Raw genomic sequence first — 22,392 nt, forward strand, 5'->3', positions numbered from 1 at the left:
TAACCGTATGCAGCACAATGTACTGACATCAAATGTTTGACAAATCGGACACGAAAAGCGCTGGCAGATGAAGGAGCAGAACATAAAAAAAGGGGGTGGCTCCCATAGCAACAATGATTCCAAGTATTGCCATTTCATCCTGTTCCATCATAAATTCTGAATATAGTTAAGTATTGTTGTAAAACCACAAATGTATATATTACATTATTTATACAGTATATTTTTTATTCGGCAGCAGCTGAGACTTGCCTAAAACCAGGAAATGCCTCGTTGCTGTTCAGCCGAATTGAGGGGGTGGGTACCAACTGGTGATGGATAGATGAGGCCTCGAAGAGTTGCGGCACATTTGGCAAACTATTGATACTGTCAGTAGTGTGTCCCTGTGTTTTGAATCTTAGGCAATCTATACAATATTCATTCATCCATCCATTTTCTGTACATCTTATCGTCATGCTGGAGCCTATCCCAGCTATCTTCAGGCAAGAGGCGGGGTACATCCCGAACTGGTCGCCAGCCAATCTCAGGGCACATGGAAACAAACAAACATTCACACCTACGGGCAATTTTAGTCTTCAATTAACCTACTGTGCATATTTTGGGGATGTGGGAGGAAATCAGAGTACCTGGAGAAAACCCACACAGGGGAGAACATGCAAACTACACACAGGCGGGGCCGGGATTTGAACCCCAGTCCTCAGAACTGTGAGGCAGATGCGCTAACCAGTCGTGCACCGTGCCACCCCCTATACAATATTTAGGTTATTGCACATCTTAATTCTTCATGTAAAATCTTTAAATCAAAATAAAAATGGTTGTGTGAAAATCAGTGAGTGTTGTGTGATGCTGATGTAGTGTTTGATGCAGAAAGTTTTAAAATAATTTTTCATACATTTAATCCCCAAAAGGTTTTTCAAGTGTTTTGGCATTCAGGTGATTATTTTTATTTCTGCAGCTTTAGTGTAAGCCATAAAAAAATGAAAACTGAGTCTACACTTTATAATCATGTTTAATCTGTAATTTGTGGTGTACAAAGCCAAAAATCATTGAATGACTCCATTTATTAAATTGGACAGAGCTGCTGCACTATATGTAATCACAATTTGAAATGCATCATTTTACTTGACGTTTGAATGTCAATGGTAAAATGACTCCAAGAGTAAACTGGTGTCACTCTTTGCTCCCCCCAGTAATTTAAATGTGAGGGTTAAGATTGACGGAAAAAAAAAAAGCACACTGATCATATGAGTTTTCAAATAGTTTATTGGGAGTCTTAATACTAAAAATGAAATTATGGCTGTAAAAAGTTACAAAGGATTATTGTAGACATTGATATACTTTTGGTATTTAAGACCCAATATTTCAGACTTGTGTAATCCTGCTATTTGTTTTCAATCTAAAAGTACTGACAGAAACAAGCAGATGAGACAAATCTTTAAAAACAGACCTGCAGATTTCTTCAGTGGTAGTTGACATCACAAAGCCACAAAGTTGAAAGGAAACTCAAAACTGCCTGTTTTTCCCAAGGGCGTACACGAACTTCAGCCAACCAACTTTAATGCAGCCTTTTCAAATACATTTTAAATCAGTGCAAAGAAATGTATGTACACTGACGTTCAGAAGCATGTCTCTCACTATCGACGTGTTGGCATTAGAAGCTGCTTCGCTGTTACAGAATCTGGGAAAAGGTTGTGGTATGTTGGTAAAGGAACATAAGACGCCTTGATCATTTTCCCTTCAAGACAAACAGGAAGAGACGTGTCAATCTGGAGTATCATTCATGCTCATTTGAATGCAAAAGTGCAACTCAGAGATGGGTATTAAGAATTCAACACTTCTACGACTCTTAACAATACTGGTTATTGATCCGCTACTTAAATGATATTCTTATCGGTCCTTTGTTTGTTTGTTTTGTTTAAAGAAAAACATATCAGAATTAACATTGCCTTATTGTTTTTTTTTGTTTTTTTTAAACCAAGTTGTCTTGGTTCAACAACAACGTCAAAATAATTCATATAAAAATAGCCCGTTTGAAGAAATCACAATAATGCTAAACATAGGGGTGTCAAACTCATTTTTGTTGCGGGCCACATCGTAGTTTTGGTTTCCCTCGGAGGGCCGTTATGACTGAAGCCATATAAATGTATGATCGCTTCATATTACATACACACAAAAACATTGGATAACTAGTTTTGAAATCAGAATCCAGTAAATAAGTTGTTCAACTATTATTCAGTTAATTTTGAAAGGGGGATTGGTAATAAAAGGCTTGCAATATCCCAACACTTAAAAGCGAGGACAATTTGCGATTTTGTTATTTTGGCAACAAACGGGAAGTCGACATGATTGGCTTTTGCGAACACAAAATCATGTGGCGGGTCGTATCAGACCCCTGGGCCTTGAGATTGACACCTATGCATTACCGTAATTTCTCATGTACATAATATATACATGTACATATAAAAATGTGAGTATAATGCGCACCACCAAAATCAACAAGTCTTCTACCCATATATAATCCGCACCCACGACTTTCTATCCATTAATATATTAACATAATAAATGTCCATGGTTATCCTCCTAAGTAGTTGTCCTAATCAACTGAACAGTTTATTAATACGGAAGTTTACATACTCTTAAATAACATGTTTAATGGAAGGATGGATGTGTACCGTGACATATCCTAGGGTTTAGTTTTGAAACCGCAGCGGAGGTATTTTCCACCTCCCACGTGACCATCAGCACGTGAGCCGATCCGTCCTGCTCAATCTACTGTAAATTTGATTTCCCTGGATGTCATTTTGACTCCTGGTTTAAGATGATAAAAAATAGATAAAAAAAATAGTTAAGACAATAAGCTGCGGAGTGGGGATCAACACACATGGGGTCTATTAACACTCACATTATTACAACTATTTATGGGATTAGGGGACTAACTAACATTTTAACAACTACACAACGGCACTAGGCAAGCTGGGAAATCCTCTGAAAAGTTGCCACGCTTCAACGATGTCATCGTTCACATCATCATGGCAGCGTGCTATCAAGGAATTTCCCACTTTTTAAAATTTTACACGTGGCATCAAACTGTGATCCATCGCCACGTGGGAGGTGGAATGTAACTCCGTAAAGCCACCATGTGAAAATTAAACACTATGGTGCATCGCAGCCAAATTATTTAGAGGTAGAAAAGTTTTGTATTTTTAACAGAACCGTAAAGAGAATGGGAGAAGAGTGCGAATGATAGAGGTCACATGATTTTAAAACAAAATTGTCTGTTCTAAAACAGTGGTGTGAAAAAGTGTTTGCCCCCTTCCTGATTTATTTTTTTGTCACAAATGTTTACCATCAATCAAATTAAAATATTAGTCAATGAGAACACCAGTCAACACAAAATGCAGTTTTTATTATTGAGTGAAAAAAAACTACATGGCCCTGTGTGGCAAAAGTGACAGACCCCCTTAAATTTGTCATGCTTTGTTATATTGCAGCTATTTGCTAAAATCATTTAAGTTCATTTCCCCCCCTCATTAATCTACACACAGCAGCCCATATTAACAGAAAAAACAGAATTATTGAAATTTATGCAGATTTATTAAAAAAAGAAAAACTGAAATATCACACAGCCATAAGTATTCAGACGCTTTGCTTTGACACTCATATTTAACTCTGGTGCTGTCCAGTTTGAAGGGCCATGGAGTTCTATGCTTCTCTCCCTTCTTAATTAAAAAAAACATTTGAAAACTGCATTTTGTGTTTACTTGTGTTGTTCACTAATATTTTAATTTGTTTGATGATGGCAAACATTTAAGTGTGGCAAAAATGCAAAACATTTTTGAAAATAATTGGGAAGAGGGCAAACACTTTCACACCACTATCTACTAATACACATTTAATTATGAAGGAATTTTTTAAAACTTTTACTATACCCATGTATAATAAGTACTACTGACAAAGATTAGTTTTTTTTTGGGGGGGGGGGGGGGGGGGGGGGGTGTGAAATGCGCAATATACATGACAAATTACAGTATATAAACCAGGGTGTATTCAACTAAAATTTAATCAGGTCCAAATTCAATTTCTTTAAGTGAAGGTCCAGAAGATCATAGTGTCTATTTCTTGAGATATACAGTGGGTACGGAAAGTATTCAGACCCCCTTAAATTTGTCATGCTTTGTTATATTGCAGCTATTTGCTAAAATAATTTAAGTTCATTTTTCCCCCTCATTAATGTACACACAGCAGCCCATATTAACAGAAAAAAAAATGAATTGTTGAAATTTATGCAATTTATTAAAAAAGAAAAACTGAAATATCACACAGCCATAAGTATTCAGACCCTTTGCTCTGACATATATTTAACTCAGGTGCTGTCCATTTCTTCTGATCATCCTTGAGATGGTTCTTCATTGGAGTACAACTGTGTTGGATTATACTGATTGGACTTGATTAGGAAAGCCACACCCCTGCCTGTATGAGACCTTACAGCTCACAGTGCATGTCAGAGCAAATGAGAATCGAGGTCAAAGGAACTGCCTGAAGAGCACAGACACAGAATTGTGGAAAGGCACATATCTGGCCAAGGTTACAAAAAAAATCTCTGCTGCAATTGAGGTTCCCAAGAGCACAGTGGGCTCCATAATCCTTAAATGGAAGACGTTTGGGACGACCAGAACCCTTCCTAGAGCTGGCTGTCCGGACAAACTTAGCAATTAGGGGAGAAGAGCCTTGGTGAGAGAGGTAAAGGGGGAGGAGAGAGAGGGGAAAAAATAAAAATAAAATAACCACTGTGGCCGAGCTTCAGAGATGCAGTCGGGAGATTCAAGAAAGTCAACCATCACTGCAGCCCTCCGCCAGTCGGGGCTTTATGGCATAGTGGCCCGATGGAAGCCTCTCCTCAGTGCAAGACACATGAAAGCCCGCATGGAGTTTGCTAAAAAAACAAACTCTCCAAGATGGTGAGAAATAAGACTATGGTCTGACCTTTTCGACTTAATTCTAAGCGGTATGTGTGGAGAAATCCAGGCACTGCTCATTACCCTGTCCAATACAGTCTCAACAGTGAAGCATGGTGGTAACAACATCATGCTGTGGGGATGTTTTTCAGCTGCAGGGACAGGACGGCTGGTTGCAATCAAAGGAAAGATGAATGCGGCCAAGTACAGGGATAAACTGGAAGAAAACCCCGACTTAAACCCAATTGAGCATCTCTGGAGAGACCTGAAAATGGCTGCCCACCAACGTTCACCATCCAACCTGACAGAAATGGGAGAGGCTCTGCAAGGAGGAATGGCAGAGGATCCCCAAATCCAGGTGTGAAAAAACTTGCAACATTCCCAAAAAGACTCATGGCTGTATTGGCTCAAAAGGGTGCTTCTACTAAATACTGAGCAAAGGGTCTGAATACTTATGGCTGTGTGATATTTCAGTTTTTCTTTTTTAATAAATCTGCAAAAATTCCAACAATTCTGTTTTTTCCCTGTCAATATGGGGTGCTGTGTGTACATTGAGGGGGGGGGGGGGGAATAAGTGTGTGACTTTGATGAGCGCGCCGCTTGACTGACGGGGAGCATTTCCTGCCGACACACTGCTTATATAGAGGAAAGGCGGACGTGACTGAGGACAGCATGCGGACGTAAAGGGTGCGCGTGAAGGAGGATGCTAAAGGCACGCCCCCAGTAGATATATAGTACCGGGGTGTGCATTGTGCAAAACAACATCGGTTTGGCTAATGACCCCTGAAAAGGGCACCTACGAAGAGACACACAAGCTGTCAATTACGCAGAGGAACATTGGAATCGAGCAGGCGCGAGAGAATTCAAGATCAACAAATCCATGTTTTGCAAGTGGAGGAAGCAGGAAAACGAGCTTCGCCAAGTCAAGATGCTGAGTTTCCGCGGAAACAAGGCGAGGTGGCCCGAGTTAGAAGACCAACTCGAGCAATGGGTTAATGAGCAAAGAACAGCTGGGAGAATGTCTCTACAGTCACCATTCGACTGAGGGCAATAACGGTTGCAGAAGAAATGAAAATTGTACATTTTCAAGGAGGTCCGTCTTGGTGCTTTTGTTTTATGAAACGGCGCCATCTATCCATCCGGGCAAGGACTACCGTGGCGCAGCAACTTCCGGCGTACTACAAGGAAAAGCTGGCCATCTTCTGCTCCTACTGCAGTAAAAAGATTTCCGACAAAGACATCCAGTCCAACCACATCACCAACATGGACGAGGTGCTGCTCACTTTCGACATCCCGGTGAACCACACTGTAGAGAAGGGGACCACCACGGTAGCGATACGCACAAGGGGGCACGAGAAGTCGGCTTTTACTGTTGTGCTTGGTTACCGCGGTAATGGACAGAAACTCCCACCTATGGTGATATTTAAGAGGAAGACGGTACCTAAAGAAGTTTCCAGTCATCGTTAAGGTCAATTAAAAGGGCTGGATGGACGAGGAGAAAATGAGAGTGGCTGAGTGAGGTGTACATAAAGAAACCGGATGTTTTTTTCCCCACAGCTTTACTAAGACTGGGAGGCAGCGCCAGGCGAGTTACGCCACCATATGTGAATGGATTGTGGATGCCTGGGCTAAGGTATCTGCTTTGACTGTTGTCCGAGCTTTTGCGAAAGTTGGCATCATTGCTGAACAGCCCCCCGGCAACGAGACGGACTCCGACAATGACGAGAGGGAACCCACCGTGTTTGTTGGAGAACTTGCCCAGCTGTTCATTTCTGATACAGAAGATGAGGACTTTGATGGATTTGTGGATGAGGATTGATTAAAAAAATAACCTGAGTACATTGTTAAATACTTCAATAAAGTACAACCGAACTCATTTTTGCTCCCGCTGCCTTTTTAGCATGTATGCATGCTACTGTATGTTTTAATCTAGCGTGTTTTACCATGCCAGCGCCCAATAATGCGGGGCGCCTTATGCATGTGTTAAAGAAAGACCCCGTAACTGAGACTGCACCTTTTAATACGGTGCGTCATATGGTCGTGAAAATACGGTAAATGATTTTAGCAAATGGCTGCAATATAACAAAGTGAAAGATTTAAGGGTGTCTGAATACTTTCTGTATCCACTGTATTTCCTATATTGTGACAGAAATGATTGACTAATAAAGGTTATCTTACAAATATCTATTATTAATAACGTGTGTGTGGGGGGGGAGGGTTGTAATAAAACTGCATACCCTAGCTTTTTTTTAAATTATTATTACATTTTTAACACTATTGTTTATTTCATCGAATAAAGAAATTTTTGTCACGGTAGCCGGACACAGCGCCAATTCAATATCGGGGCTCGGTACCCATCCCTGGTGCTACTGCACATACCTGCAAACCAGCGTCCATGAAGTGCATTTACAGAGGCCATTGCTGCTGGTATGGAGGGGCACTTCACATACACATTACCCTGCAAAAAAATAAACAACAGGTATGGAGGGGCACTTCACATTCACATTACCCTGAAAAATAAATAAATAACAGGACAACTCATGGTTCAATTAAACTCGGGCTGCACGATATTTTGTTTGAGCATCGTCATTGCGAGGTACGTGTGCGCAATAGTCACATCGCAGGGTCTGCTGCGATGTTGGTGTACTGCACTATACAGTGAATCATCTGTAATATTAAAAGTGACCAGCAGAGGGATGTGTTTGGACATGCTCAAAGAAAAGATTGTAGACCTGCTGCTGCACTGAGTGAGTTCTTTTGTAATACAGTACATAATTGCAAAAACTAGGAAAATTATTATAGATTGCTTTAGTTAAAACACTGTACTATCACACTGATATTGAATTTATTCTGTTTTGTAATGTAGGATAGATAAATTACTTTATCATAGTGAGCCAGAGCTGCGAGTAGTGCAAAGTTATCAATGTCCTTTCACCATCGTTCCTGTCATAATCTGTTGCTTTTGTTTGCATATTAAGGACAAAAGTCCTGTTTTTGTTTTAATTGCTCATTTTATAAAAGACCATTCAAGCAACAGGTTTTTCCTCATGTTTTCAAGATTGTAGGGTGAAAGCTGCAGCTGGCAACTAGTGTGGACTGAATGGGTGGTAACAATGGGGAAATGAAATGCCAGTATTTTGAGTGTAATAACCCATCAGTAACATATTGGAGTGGGGGGAGCAGGGGAGAGCTCCCATTTTCATGAGCTGGACTCAAAAGACCCAAAATGTTTTCTACATACACAAAAAGCCATTTCCCTCAAATATCGTTCACAAATCTGTCGAAATCTGTGTTAGTAAGCGTTTCTCCTTTGTTGAGATAATCCATCCCATCTCACAGGTGTGGCATATCAAGATGCTGCTTAGACAGCATGATTACTGCACAGGTGTGCCTTAGGGTGGCCACAATAAAAGGCCACTCTGAAATGTGCAGTTTTGCGTTATTGTGGGGGTCAGAAAACCAGTTGATATTGGATAGTGACAGGAACTGGAACATGCTGTCGTATACGCCGATCCAGAGCATCCAAATATGCTCAATAGGTGACATGTCCGGGGAGTATGCTGGCCATGCAAGAACGGACGTTTTCAGCTTCTAGTAATTGTGTACAGATCCTTGCAACATGGGGCCGTGCATTATCATGCTGCAACATGAGGCGATAGTCGTGGATGAATCAGACATGCAAACACCTGGGGGGGAAATCCCCTATGCCCCCGCAGAAATTGTTTTTTATTTTAACAAGCAATCTGGAAGATTAAAGAGTACAATAAGGCGCAAAAAAAAATCACGCAGAAATAAGTAACATGTTGATCTACAAATTTAAGATTCAAATTGCCTCATTTCTTTGCTTTTTTTTTTTCCTGGCCTCAAATTTGAGCCAGGCCCATCTCCACCTGGCACCTGATGCCTGCTTCAAGCTGTGCCACATGAATAGCATCCTCCTCTTTAATCACTCTCATTCTAGAAAATGTACTAAAATCATTGCCTGTTTCACTTCATTTTTCACTATTACCAACATCAAAGGCTAATCCCAAATGCATCCTCCAGGAAAATAAGTACAATATTTTTACAGCATGATCAATAAAAAAAAAAAAAATTACAAAGTAAAATGTCCATCCATCCATTTTCTGAGCCGCTTCTCCTCACTAGGGTCGAGGGCGTGCTGGAGCCTATCCCAGCTGTCATCGGGCAGGAGGCGGGGTACACCCTGAACTGGTTGCCAGCCAATCGCAGGGCACATAGGAACAAACAACCGTTCGCACTCACAGTCATGCCTACGGGCAATTTAGATCCTCCAATTCATGCATGTTTTTGGGATGTGGGAGGAAACCGGAGTACCCGGAGAAAACCCACGCAGGCACGGGGAGAACATGCAAACTCCACACAGGCGGTGCCGGGGATTGAACCCGGGTCCTCAGAACTGTGAGGCTGACGCTCTAACCAGTCGGCCACCGTGCCGCTCAAAGTAAAAACTTTTTGGCTCGGGGCCAGGCGGGCCAAGCCAGAACAAGATGCTTACACACAAAAAAAAAACAAATAAATAAAAAGGCATTGTAGTGTTAATACCTAGATTTGCTTTGAATGTTAGTTTTGTTGTGGCAATTCTCAGTACACATTTGAGGTGTTCATCAGTCAGCTGGGATCTGTAGGATGTGTTGTTGGTGTTCATCACACTAAAGGTCTGTTCACACACACGTAAAGCCAAACACCACCAGCATCCTCTGTGCCATCTTCGGGATTTTTGGAAATTTGTGAACTCCTTGCTGGTGCCTCAGATCAGCTAAACAGACACTCCTGGAGGTATCGAGGACTGAAGGGAGGCTCAGAGGAGATGGAGCTTTTTCCATTGCTGGTCTATTTCTCTGGAATAACCACCTCCTGAATATTAGGCAAGCCCACTCACTGTCCATTTTTATTCTTGGGCTTTCAACTCAGCATGAGACTCTGCACTGTTTTAGTGTTCTTTTGTTTCCATTGTTTTACCTTTGCTATTATTGTTTTCTCTTGTGTTGTGTTTAACTGTTTTTGTACATTACACACACACACACACACTGTGTGGTGCCATGTTTGTTTTAAAGTGCTTTATAAATGAGAATTTGACCATCTTTTTATAATCTCTCGGAGATGTTCTTCTACTATAAATGAGAATGTCTTTACCTGAGCAGAGTTCTTGTCAACATAAATGTGAACGACTCCTCCATGCTTGTTACACTCCTCAATGACATCATCTTGGATTTCAATAGCCCAGCTGGGATCGTTTTCCCTGAGGGGGGGGGGGGGGGGGGGGGGAAAGTCCAGTAAGAGGTAATATTGTAAATATTTAAAAACACTTTGAAAGCCTTGGGTGAATGGGCAAAGACTTACGCTTGTGGGTTGAAGAGGTTGGATAACTGAAGGCAGTGAGTGGCCAGTGGCTGAGAAGGAAGGTTCGAAGCTTGGCTTGGTGCAGGAGCTGGAACACCTAAACGATGAGAAAACATCAACCATATGACAGAAACAAGGAATGCCCAGCAGTGTGTTGTCAGAGATCATCAGGTGTGTCATTAGAAATGATCCAATTCCACTAAAATTATTTACTGAAGATAATGCCTCTTTGTTAATCTGTCCATGCCAGCGACATACTGTATGGTGACAGGCACAACAATTAAATGTTGTTCCACTAGCGGGCAGAAGGTACAATACTAACGTTTGTATCCACCTATTGCATAGGGGATTCATAGCACACACACTGAGTGAGTGAATTAGTGAGTGAATTGAGACCATATGAAACTTCATTTGTGAGTGAATTGAGACCATAGCAATATTTCAGTATTTTCACCATGATGTCGCATGTATTACCGGGTGGCAAAAGGTGGATACTTTTCCATTAGGCACCATTAGTGAACAACCCCGTGTGTCATTTCACCAAGGTAGAGCCATTGAGAAAACAGGGGAAACACCTTGACTGATTATTTTATCCTTCTCTCCCACCATAGTTTGAATACATGATGTGTCAGTCAAAAAGAAGCAGTTATGGTAGATAAATTGCTTGCAAGGAAGCTGGCACACCAAAGACAACCTAACATTTTATAAATACCTGTGAGATAAGGCTGCACGCTATTTTTGTTTGAGCATCGTCATTGCGATGTACGTGCGCACAATAGTCCCATTGTAGGGTCTAATTCCACAACATTGTATGTGCTTTGAAACGGCTCGTTGTTTTTGATAACGGTCAATAAACAGTATATGTATAACTATAATCATCCAAAACACCTACTCTTGGCCCATATGATGATATATATATATTTTTTAACTCTTTATGTTTGAATGTATGTTGGTTTTTTTTTTTATTACCTTGGAGTATTGGTCTATAAAGCCTCTTTGGCCATGAAGAGCTTAAGATCAATTTCATTTTTAAATACATTTTCTATGAGGCAACATGATAATTTTCTCAACAAAGCATTTGAGACTATTGTTAATTTAGTGTGCAGAGGAATTGTTACCAATAAGATGACATTATGTAAGTATTTATTCCTTATTATGCAGAGAGCCACCAATGGCCCAGAGCAGCTTGGGCATCCGATGTGTAATAATGGCTTTTTCCCCCCCTCTTTCTTTAAATAGTTGTCAATATACAGTGATGTATATTAATATGTGTAAGTGAAATCTTCCACATCTTAAGAAATGCTTCAGTCAAAGATATTTTCTCATTTTCATGCTCCTTTAATTGCCGCCTCATCGCGGCACTGCTTCAGCCGTGACTCACACTGCCGGCTCATGGCCAGCTCTTATCTTCGGGGCTTTAACATTGTTTAATGTTAACATGTTTAAACGGGGATTAACAAGATGAAGCCAAGTGAAGCCCTGCTGCTCAGTTGACGACATCGTATGTGATTAGAAACGGCTTGTTGTTTTTGATAGTTGTCTACATACAGTATTTGGATAAAAGCAATCATCCAAAATACCTACTGAAATCAAATGAAATCTTTTCTCCTTTTCGTGCTGAACTTCATACACACTGTTAGCCCATATGGTTATAAGACTGTTTTCTCTATGTTTGAATGTTAAAATTTATGTTTTTACTTTTACCTTAGTGTATTGATTGTGTTTCAATTTTCCTCTCCACTATTGCTGCTATAATATCCATGATATACTGTCTCGATATCTCTAAATCACTGAATACGATTTTTCTGGTAAGCCATCTAAATGTGAGTAAAAAGAGTATCACATCGAGTGATGAGGCTGAAACTTGAAATTGAGGGTGTTATGTATAATGTGATTAGTGGCTATGCCCCACAGGTAGGATGTGACCTAGAGGTGAAAGAGAAATTCTGGAAGGACCTAGACGAAGTAGTTCTGAGCATCCCAGACAGAGAGTTGTGATTGGTCCAGATTGTAATGGACATGTTGGTGAAGGAAACAGGGGTGATGAAGAAGTGATGGGTAAGTACAGCATCCAGGAAAGGAACTTGGAGGGGTAGATGGTGGTAGACTTTGCAAAAAGGATGCAAATGGCTGTAGTGAACACGTTTTTCCCAGAAGAGGCAGGAAAATAGGGTGACCTAAAAGAGCGGAGGTAGAAGCACGCAGGTGGATTACATCTTGTGCAGATGTAATCTGAAGGATGTTACCGACTTTAAGGTAGTGGTAGGGGAAAGTGTGGCTAGACAGCTTAGGATGGTGGTGTGTAAGATGACTCTGGTGGTGGGGAGAAAGATTAGGAAGAGCAGAGAACCATGTGGTGGATGCTGAGACAGGACGAGTGTTGTGCAGCTTTTCGGGAAGAGGTGAGACAGGCTCTCGGTGGACAGGAGGAGCTTCCAGAAGACTGGACCACTGCAGCCAAGGTGATCAGAGAGGCAGGCAGGAGAGTACTTGGTGTATCTTCTGGCAGGAAAGGAGAGAAGCAGACTTGGTGGTGGAACCTCACAGTACAGGAAATCATACAAGGAAAAAGGTTAGCTAAGAAGAAGTGGGACACTGAGAGGCGAAAGGAATACATTGAGATGCGACATAGGGCAAAAGGTAGAGGTGGCAAAGGCCAAACAAGAGGCATATGATGACATGTATGCCAGGTTGGACACTAAAGAAGGAAAAAAGGATCTATACGGGTTGGGCAGACAGAGGGATAGAGATGGGAAGGATGTGCAGCAGGTTAGGGTGATTTAAGGATAGAGATGGAAATATGTTGACTGGTGCCAGTAGCGTGCTAGATAGATGGAAAGAATACTTTGAGGAGTTGATGAGGAAAATGAGAGAGAAGGGAGAGTAGTAGAGGCAAGTGTGGTGGACCAGGAAGTGGCAAGGATTAGTAAGGGGGAAGTTAGAAAGGCATTAAAGAGGATGAAAAATGGAAAGGCAGTTGGTCCTGATGACATTCCTGTGGAGGTATGGAAGCATCTAGGAGAGGTGGCTGTGGAGTTTTCAACCAGCTTGTTCAATAGAATTCTAGTGTGTGAGAAGATGCCTGAGGAATGGAGGAAAAGTGCGCTGGTGCCCATTTTTAAAAATAAGGGTGATGTGCAGAGCTGTGGGAACTATAGAGGAATAAAGTTGATGAGCCACACAATGAAGTTATGGGAAAGAGTAGTGGAGGCTAGACTCAGGACAGAAGTGAGTATTTGCGAGGAACAGTACGGTTTCATGCCTAGAAAGAGTACCACAGATGCATTATTTCCCTTGAGGATGTTAATGGAAAAGTACAGAGAAGGTCAGAAGGAGCTACATTGTGTCTTTGTATATCTCGAGAAAGCCTATGACAGAGTACCCAGAGAGGAACTGTGGTACTGCATGCGGGAAGTCTGTAGTGGCAGAAGTATGTTAGAATAGTACAGGACATTTACGAGGGCAGCAGAACAGTGGGTGTGACAGACGAATTTAAGGTGGAGGTGGGACTGCATCAGGGATCAGCCCTGAGCCCCTTCCTGTTTGCAGTGGTGATGGATAAGGCTGACAGATGAGGTTATACTGGAATCCCCGTGGACCATGTTGTTTGCAGATGACATTGTGATCTGCAGTGAAACCAGGGAGCAGGTGGAGGAACAGTTAGAAAGATGGAAACATGCACTGGAAAGCAGAGGAATGAAGATTAAGTAAAACAGAATATATGTGCATGAATGAGAGGGGTGGTGGGGGAAGAGAGAGGCTACCGGAGAAGAGCTAGCAAGGGTGGAGGACTTTAAATACTTGGGGTCAACCGTCCAGAGCAATGTTGAGTGTGGTCAGGAAGTGAAGAAACGGGTGCAAGCAGGTTGGAACGGGCGGAGGAAGGTGTGTTATGTGACAGAAGAGTCTCTGCTTGGCTGAAGGGCACAGTTTATAAAACAGTGGTGATGCCAGCCATGATGTACGGATTAGAGACAGTGGCACTGAAGAGACAACAGGAAGCAGAGCAGGAGGTGGCGGAAATTAAGATGTTGAGGTTCGCTCTCAGAGTGACCTGGTTGGATAAAATTAGAAATGAGCTCATCAGAGGGACATCCAAAGTTCGATGTTTTGGAGACAAAGTTAGCGAGAGCAGACTTCGATGGTTTGGACATGTCCAGAGGAGAAATAGTGAGTATATTGATAGAAGCATGATGAGGATGGAGCTGCCAGTCAAGAGAGCTAGAGGAAGACCAAAGAGAAGGTTGATGGATGTCGTGAGGGAAGACATGAGAGCAGTTGCTGTTCGAGAGGAGGATGCAGGAGATATCCTTTCATGGAAAAGGATGACACGCTGTGGCGACCCCTAAAGGGACAAGCCGAAAGGAAAAGAAGATGAAGGACAAAAGTCCTGTTTTTATTTTAATTCCTCATTTTAAAAAACACCATTGAGGCAACACGTTTTTCCTCATGTTCTTGAGACTGCAGCGTGAAAGCTGCAGCTGGCTACTCGTGTGGACTGAATGGGTGGCAACCATGGAGAAATTAAATGCCAGTATTTTGAAGGTAATAGCCCATCAGCAACATACTGAACAAAAAAAGAGAACTATGAACTAGTTTGTTTTTAGACTAGTGAACTTGGTTCAAAATTTTGGATTATGAACTGAACTAGTTCATTTTTATAACGATGAACTGAACTTGGAACTACTTTGCTTAGAAAATTAACTTTCCCAACGCTGATCCTGTATTATTTCACGTTGCAATATACATCGCAGGTAAAATCGTGCAGCCCTACTGTGAGATAAAGTATAACAGGAAAACCCCTAACCCTTTTGGGGTATATCTGGTGGTGAAACCCCAAACGGTTTTTCTCTTCATTTTTCTGTTCAAGTCAGTGTTATAGTCACTCGCATTCTGCCAAATAGAAGTACGCTAGCACGTTTACAAACCTGATGAAATGGTTTTATAATTTTTATGATACGCCTTAGTTCAATAAAAGGTTGGACTGAAGTAAAAGGTGCGTGCAGACTTACCTGATGGTGTGCCCATGTTTCCATAAGATATGGAGCCAGTCATCTGCAGAGCCTGCTGAGCAGCAGGGGGAATCTTTAGACCAGTTCCTGCAGGACCAAACACACTGGGTCAACACGAGATAAAACTAAATCTAAATGTAACATTACACAAAGTTGTTTCATAAGCGGTGCTGACGCTTTATCGAACCTTCAGCGAGTCGTGCCATGAGCTGGAGGCGACCAGTGGTGCCGAGGTCGATGCCAGTCCGTTCCAGCTCATCATTGTCCAGGAACGAGCTTGCTGTGGATGCGTCTGAGCGTTCTGTGACGTGGCCCACCTTCATTGGCCGGCCGGCCAGCTCGAAGCCATTCAGTTGCTCCAAGGCCTTTTTTGCGCACTCGGCATCTGCAAACTTGAAAAACAACACACTTTTCACACTGCATTTGCACAGTCAAACAGTCAAAGTGCAATGACGACCGAAACGGGGGAGCAGGTATCCTATATTTGAAAGTGGTGAGGCAACAGCCTAGAAGGAAGTCGGGAGGCTTTCCCCGCAACTCAGCAGTACTGTATTTGTCATTGTTGGAAAAGAAAGCCTTACCTTTGCTTATTTTAAAGGAGACGACGACGCAGCAGGAAATAAAAATAAATAAATAAATAAATTTTAAAAAGGGCGGGGGTGGAATATCCCATACTAATTTAACAGTTTAAATTCATACGTGAACTGTCTAGTTCTAGGAAGAGCACTTACAGGTATTTCAAGTTGAGCAAGGAGCTTTGAAAGCCTTCAGCAGAGAGGTCTCGCTTTATTATTTTTCTATTGCCCCAAAGTTTGGGATAGTGGCACAACGCAATTATTATGCCTTCCTCCCCCTTGCCGTTAACAGTACACGTCAGCCAAAAAAAAGCCCTCAGAAATCACTCTGCCAGCCCCGCCTCCATTGGAGGAGTTTTTTGACATCATTGTGTCAACGCCTAAGAACAGAACATTTTTCTATCAGATCACGCTCGGTGTCACATCAAAACGCCTTCAGCACACACACACACACACACACACACACACACACACACACACACACACACAGACACAATGAATGGGAAAGTCGAGGGGGCAGACGCTTTGCCAAGTGCCGTGTGAAAAGGCTTAAGAGTCGTCTTGACTGGCATGAACACACGTTCATGAAATTTGTCCGCTGCATTTAACCTATCACAGTAGTGAACACAGCCAAGGCAAAACAAATCATAGTTGACCCCCCCCCCCCCCTCCCCCAAAAGAAAAGCTCATTCACTTACTGATATAAAGCCGTATCCTTTGGAGCGACCAGTTTCACTGTCCATCATGAGCTGAATTCCTTCAATCTACACCAACACAAGATGAGAAACATTAATCCACACAAGCACTTAGCCAACCCCAAGATGTGAAAGTCCATTCTGACCTTTCCAAAGGGCTCAAAGATCCCTCGCAACATTTCCTCCGTAATGTTAAAGTGCAGCGAGCCCACGTACAGCCGCATAGGACCCGCACTGCCCTTCTGAAGATTATTAGCGGCTGCAGCAGCTCGATTTTTTTCTGCCTGTGAATGCAAAATATACAGTGCCGTGAAAGATTATTGGCACCCTTCTCAAATTCTTACATTTTTGCATAGTTTTCCCATCTTGTTTAAGATCAAACTGTAAATAGACAACTATAACCCAAGTGAACTTAAACTGCTGTTTTTAAAAGTAAGGGGGAAAAACACTATTCAGTTACCTGACCCTGTGTGAAAAAATAATTACGACCCTTGTTAAATCATGAATTAATTGCCGCTAATCAAAATTTTTGGTTAATTTTGACTGATCACACCCAAGCCTGATTACCTCCGTACCTATTCAATCAAGAAATCACAAACAGAATCTCTCCACAAAAAAATCAAGTTGGACAAAAGATCTAAAAAGATGCAACAAAATGACACGATTTGAAATTGAATGAAATTCCAGAACAATCGAGAAATAAAGGTAATTGTAATATACCAGTCTGGACATTGCTACAAAAGCCATTTCTAAAAGCTTTAGTATTCCAGCGAACCATAGGGAGAGCCATTATCCTCCATGGAGAAAACAGTGGTGAACCTTTCCAGGAGCAATGACTCATCCAGGAAGCCACAAAGGAACTCGGGACAACTTTTAAAGAACTGCAGGCCTCCCTTGCCTCAGTTTAGATCAGTGTTCATGACAACAATAAGGAAGAGACTCGGCAAAAATGGCATCCATGGCAGAGTTCCAAGGTGAAAACCACTGCTGACCAAAAATAAAGACTCATCATACTTTTGCAAAATAAATAAAATAAACTAAAAATATAAACATATGAATGATTCCCAAGACTTTTGGGAGAATATTATATGGACTGAAAAGATGAACATTTAGCTTTTTGGAAGGTGTCCATCTCATTACATCTGGTGTAAATGTAGCACAGCATTTCAGAAAGATCATCATACCAACAGTAAAACATCGTGGTGGTAGTGTGATGGTCACGGGCTGCTTACCTCCAGAAGGAGAATGTTCAGCCATCAGTTTGTGACCTCAAGCTGAAGCGCACTTGGGTACTACAACAAGATAACGATCCAAAACACACCAGCAAGTCAACTTCGAAATGGCTTAAAAAAAAAAGAAAAAAAAAAAAAAGAGGGGCCTAGTCAAAGTCCAGACCTGAATCCGATTAAAATGCAGTGGCATCACCTTAAAAAGGCCGTTCATGCTTGAAAACCCTCCATTTTTGCTGAATTCAAACAATTCTACAAGGATGATAAATATCTCCACAGAGATGCGAAAGATACATTGGCAGTTATAGAAAACGCTTGATTTCAGTTGTTGCTGCTGAGGATGGCCAAACCAGTTAAGTTTAGAGGGCCATTACGTTTTTCACACAGTGCCAGGCAACATCGAATATTTTTTTTTTCCCTTAATGAAATTTATTTAAAAACAGCGTTTAAGCTCACTTGGGTTATATTTGTCTGATATTTACATTTGTTTGATGATCTGAAATATTAAGTGGGGAAACTATGCAAAAATATAATTATTTGAGAAGGGGGCCAATACTTTTTTACAGCATTGTATAAGCCATGCATATCAAACATTTGAAAGTAAGAAGAAATGTGGTCACTTACCTGAGATGCCTGGACAATGATGGGCACCCCCAAGAGGCGCTGGCCAGTCAGTCCTATGGCCAGGGGCACAGACGACGACTCCACAAACTCAATGTAGGCGATCCCCTTCGATCTCCGGGAATTGCGGTCAGATATCATTCTCACATCTCTTACCTAAATGACAAAACGATTTCAGACGGCATTTGCTATACTCAATGTAGGAAGTCTACATTCAAATTAACTACTAACTTACTTTTCCCACAGCCGAGAAGAAATCCTCCAAGTCTCGAGCTCTGATTCTAGCAGCCAGCTGCATACAGAAAACGGTGCGGGCATCTCGCTCCTCTGGTGTTAGGTTGTCAATTGGTTGCCTAGAGACACAAAACAAGTGGCTCAATAACAGTCGCTCCAAGAATTTCATTTAAGATTGGGATTATCATCCAATCGCTGCAACTTTTTTTTTTTTTTTTTATGAATTGGACCAATTATTGGAGCTTTTCACAGGTTCCACAAATCATAGCAGTGCCCCACGCAAACATGACAAGTGGAGGAAAACGGTTTTGCACCCCATTGCAATGGTGCGATGGAGCACAAACAAAAAAATCATAGACACTTTTGTACCAAGAACAGCAGAGAATGACTGGAACAAGACCACAGAGTAGACCAACCACTGTGACAGAAACTGTTGCATCTAAATCGGTGTGAGCGCGAAAGGACTAACTTGAGATGGATTAAACATGCATCCTCTAACAACTAGGGATGCTTTAATAAATACAAATGACCAGCATTTTGCTGTTATTAATTCATTTGTGTGCATATTATTGTCAAATCAAATCTGTCTTTAAAATATGAGGAATCACACCATATCACGCATTTTAGTATGCAACACAAGCCTTGAGGGACTGACTCTTCGAACATTGGCATAAGCAAAGCTGGTATAGGAAACTACTTTTTACCTGATTGGACTCTTCTCTTTTTTGAAAGGACTTTTGGAACGCTTCCTTCTGAAACAAAGATCATAGATTTTCCTTGAGAAAGCCTTTTTATTAACAGTTTCTCCTAAGCCAGTGATTTCCAACCAGGGCGCCGTGGCACAGTAGTGATCTGTGAGACATTGTCAGGATGCCGTGGGAGATTATTAAATTGCACTTAATTTGTCTGAACGTTATCGCTTTGTCATCGCATCCTGTGAGTAGATTTTACACAGAGTTAGTCAATTTGTGAGTACATTGAGATGATTATGTCAGTATTCATATTTTTGTTCAGTGTTTCTAATGCAAAATGGGTGCCTTGGCTCAACATTGGGAAACACTGGAAGAAGCCACACAGCAGTGAAAGTCCATTTAAAGTCACATACACTGGGCTCTTGCGGGCTTTGTAGCGCCCAGCGCGCTCCCTACTTCGAGAGCGGCTACGATGCCGTTCCTTGCTGTGGCTTGGCTTCCTTTCTCGGCTCTTGCTCCTCTTCTTGGCCTTCTTTCTGTCTCTGCTTCGGCTCCTTCTTTTTTTGGAGCCTGGGCTTCGGCTCTTGCTCCGCCTCTTCCTGTGTGCCATTCAATACAGAGTTCTGTTACTTTCATACGACCACTGACATGCAAGTCAAATACGATGATGTGAAAACATACTTCCTGTTCTGGCCATCGTGTCCGTTTGCATGAGAAGACTTGACCTCATCCTAAGCAAGGTTGATAGAAGAACATCATGAGGACGTAGACGCAACATTTCAAGTCGTCATGGTAAAAAGGGGGTGGGGTAGGACAAGAGAAAATGCAGAAATATTTCAATTAATAATAAAACTTCAAAATGTTCTTCTGTTGTGCCCGGACAGATGTCCTTCCCCCAATTGCTGCCCCTCTGTTAACATGGCTGTAAAGTACTCTGATGGAGGGTGCCCCAACAACTTTTAGCTGAGTTCAGGAGGCTCTGACAATTGGTACCTCAACTCAACCCTTCCCTCTATGACAACTCGTACCAATGTCGCTATTTGTGCCTAATCATGTGACCACGCATGATGCGGGGCCGCTAAAAGAGATCCTTTGTGGTTGGTGTCAGTCCAGTGATCTTCACCCATTTTCGTTCTTGGACTGTAAGAGCTCGATGCCACCTCTGTCACACATCTTGCCCTGAAGCAAACAGGGATTCACACTTCTTAGTAATATTGACGCCCAAGAAAAAGAAAATTATTATTATTATTTTTTTTTTTAAATCTTCCAAGAGATACTATTATCTTGAATAATTAATTTTGTCTTGACTAGTGAATGCTAAGTCACTTTACAAGTAAAAAGTACTGCTAGATTCATAACTGCTTTGTGTGTAGCATGCAAAATAAAGTTGCTGATACACATTCAAGTTGAATGAGGCAAAGAGGCAGTATTCATATTTATAAGAAAAAGAAACGTTTAACAGTAATGAGGGACAGAACTAGCACAATTGAAGTCTTACTTGTAAGACTGTCCCGAGCTAATTTACAAGGGTGGCGTGTGTAAAAAGACTGGCTTCTTTCTAAAGGTTTCAAAGCAGAGATACAATCTTTGAGCCTTCCGATGACCATCTGTTGAATTACATATGCAGGTCATAAATCTGAATACTGCCGACTTTGCTGGCCAGATAAGATGGGCCTACCGATCATTGGTATTCACCTTGTTGCAACCGAATAAGGCCTGTGTTTTAGGTCGAATCTCTTTTAGTGCTATGGTGAACCACAGTACATCAGTATATGCACAATAACTACCTTCCTTTTTTTCACAGTTCACAGTGGAATCAAAGATGAATTCATGGGAGTAGAGGTGAGATATCATTAGGGAAGTCTATAAAGAGAGATAGATGCGGATTTATTTATAAACTTATAGCGTTTTACTCAAACACACCACACAACAATGTAAACTTTGTCACAGTTGTAATTATTATGAACGGGTCAAGTGTAGAACATAAGTTTAATTTCTTTGAATCTCAACCCACCTTTCTGTACGGCGCCTCCAGCATGGCCTCAACATCAAAATCATCAGCCATGACGATTCTGAAATAAGAGCGTGAGCTCATTAGTTTGCACACACGGAACACAGAAATGTATTAGCCTTACACTCTTGTTGGAATTGCTAGTTATTAGGCGCAGCAAATGCTAAACAACACTACATGAATTTTTTTTAACTAAATAGAATGGTGGGATTAAGGTTCACAATATTCACTTAAAGTTTTTTCTTTAGTTTAAGGTGTGTCATCCTAAGAATCCACACCCTACACTTAGGGCGTACATAGAAAACACGAACGATAAACACGCTTCAATGAACAAGCAAGTCAGATGGAGGCTAAATGGCGGTCGCAGCTATATGCTAAGATTAGCTGTTTGGGCCCTTTGTAGCGGTCAACGGCCACGCTTTCAACTACATGTCTATCAGACGTCAATGTGAATAAACAGACACGAAGGTCAAATTTGATAAGAGCATATTATAATCACAGTTAGCTCAAATGTTTACAAACACAACAGCGTGAGGCTACTGTGCACAAAAAAGGTTAGCTGCCAGCAGTACGTTAGCTTACCTAGCAAACAAATGACGTTACCGTTTGGAATTGGCGAAAATGTGAGGAAAAGTCCAAATATCAACGACAATGTCCCGCTGTAGAGGATCTTCTGGGTGCCTCTCGTTCGGCAGATCCCACTAAAGTGGAATAAAATAATTTCATTAAGGGCCTTATGTAAGATGTTTTTGTTTGGTACGCGAGAACAGAAGAATTCAAGAATCGTGTCGTGGCCTCGTTCTACAGCATACGAAACATGCTTCTTCGTCACTCATCCTTGAAGTATTTTTCTTAACAGGTTGGACATTATTGCCACCTAGCGGACATTTGCGGACTTGTACTTCCCATCATGAATGTCACCCTTATTTACTGTTCGGGTCAAATATACCTGTTTCGACTTTTGACAGCAATAAAATATAGGGGCAATTCTCGGACCATAAGCTTAGGGG

The 22,392-nt window shown here is 41.6% G+C and overlaps 1 protein-coding gene across 3 annotated transcripts; it reads right to left on the minus strand.

Annotated features, from left to right (window-relative positions):
* Nucleotides 1–1,242: 1,242 nt before the first annotated feature.
* Nucleotides 1,243–22,209, minus strand: rbm39b (RNA binding motif protein 39b). 3 transcript variants are annotated; one of them, XM_061778563.1, is made up of 15 exons: nucleotides 21,986–22,209; nucleotides 21,386–21,443; nucleotides 20,053–20,102; nucleotides 19,785–19,970; nucleotides 19,384–19,431; nucleotides 18,681–18,798; nucleotides 18,449–18,601; nucleotides 16,742–16,879; nucleotides 16,599–16,664; nucleotides 15,513–15,717; nucleotides 15,326–15,412; nucleotides 10,314–10,410; nucleotides 10,107–10,212; nucleotides 7,332–7,410; nucleotides 1,243–1,732 (listed from the first exon to the last, which is right to left on the minus strand). In XM_061778563.1, the coding sequence occupies exons 2-15, from the start codon at nucleotides 21,434–21,436 to the stop codon at nucleotides 1,632–1,634; spliced, it is 1,485 nt and encodes a 494-aa protein (XP_061634547.1). In that variant the 5' UTR covers nucleotides 21,437–21,443; nucleotides 21,986–22,209; the 3' UTR covers nucleotides 1,243–1,631. The 3 variants fall into 3 exon arrangements, with proteins under 3 accessions (XP_061634547.1, XP_061634557.1, XP_061634538.1); XM_061778573.1 differs by having other exon boundaries at nucleotides 19,384–19,428; nucleotides 21,965–22,209; XM_061778554.1 differs by having other exon boundaries at nucleotides 21,965–22,209.
* Nucleotides 22,210–22,392: the final 183 nt, after the last annotated feature.

Source organism: Phyllopteryx taeniolatus, chromosome 1 (genome assembly GCF_024500385.1).
Source record: "Phyllopteryx taeniolatus isolate TA_2022b chromosome 1, UOR_Ptae_1.2, whole genome shotgun sequence".
NCBI classification, from domain to species: domain Eukaryota; kingdom Metazoa; phylum Chordata; class Actinopteri; order Syngnathiformes; family Syngnathidae; genus Phyllopteryx; species Phyllopteryx taeniolatus.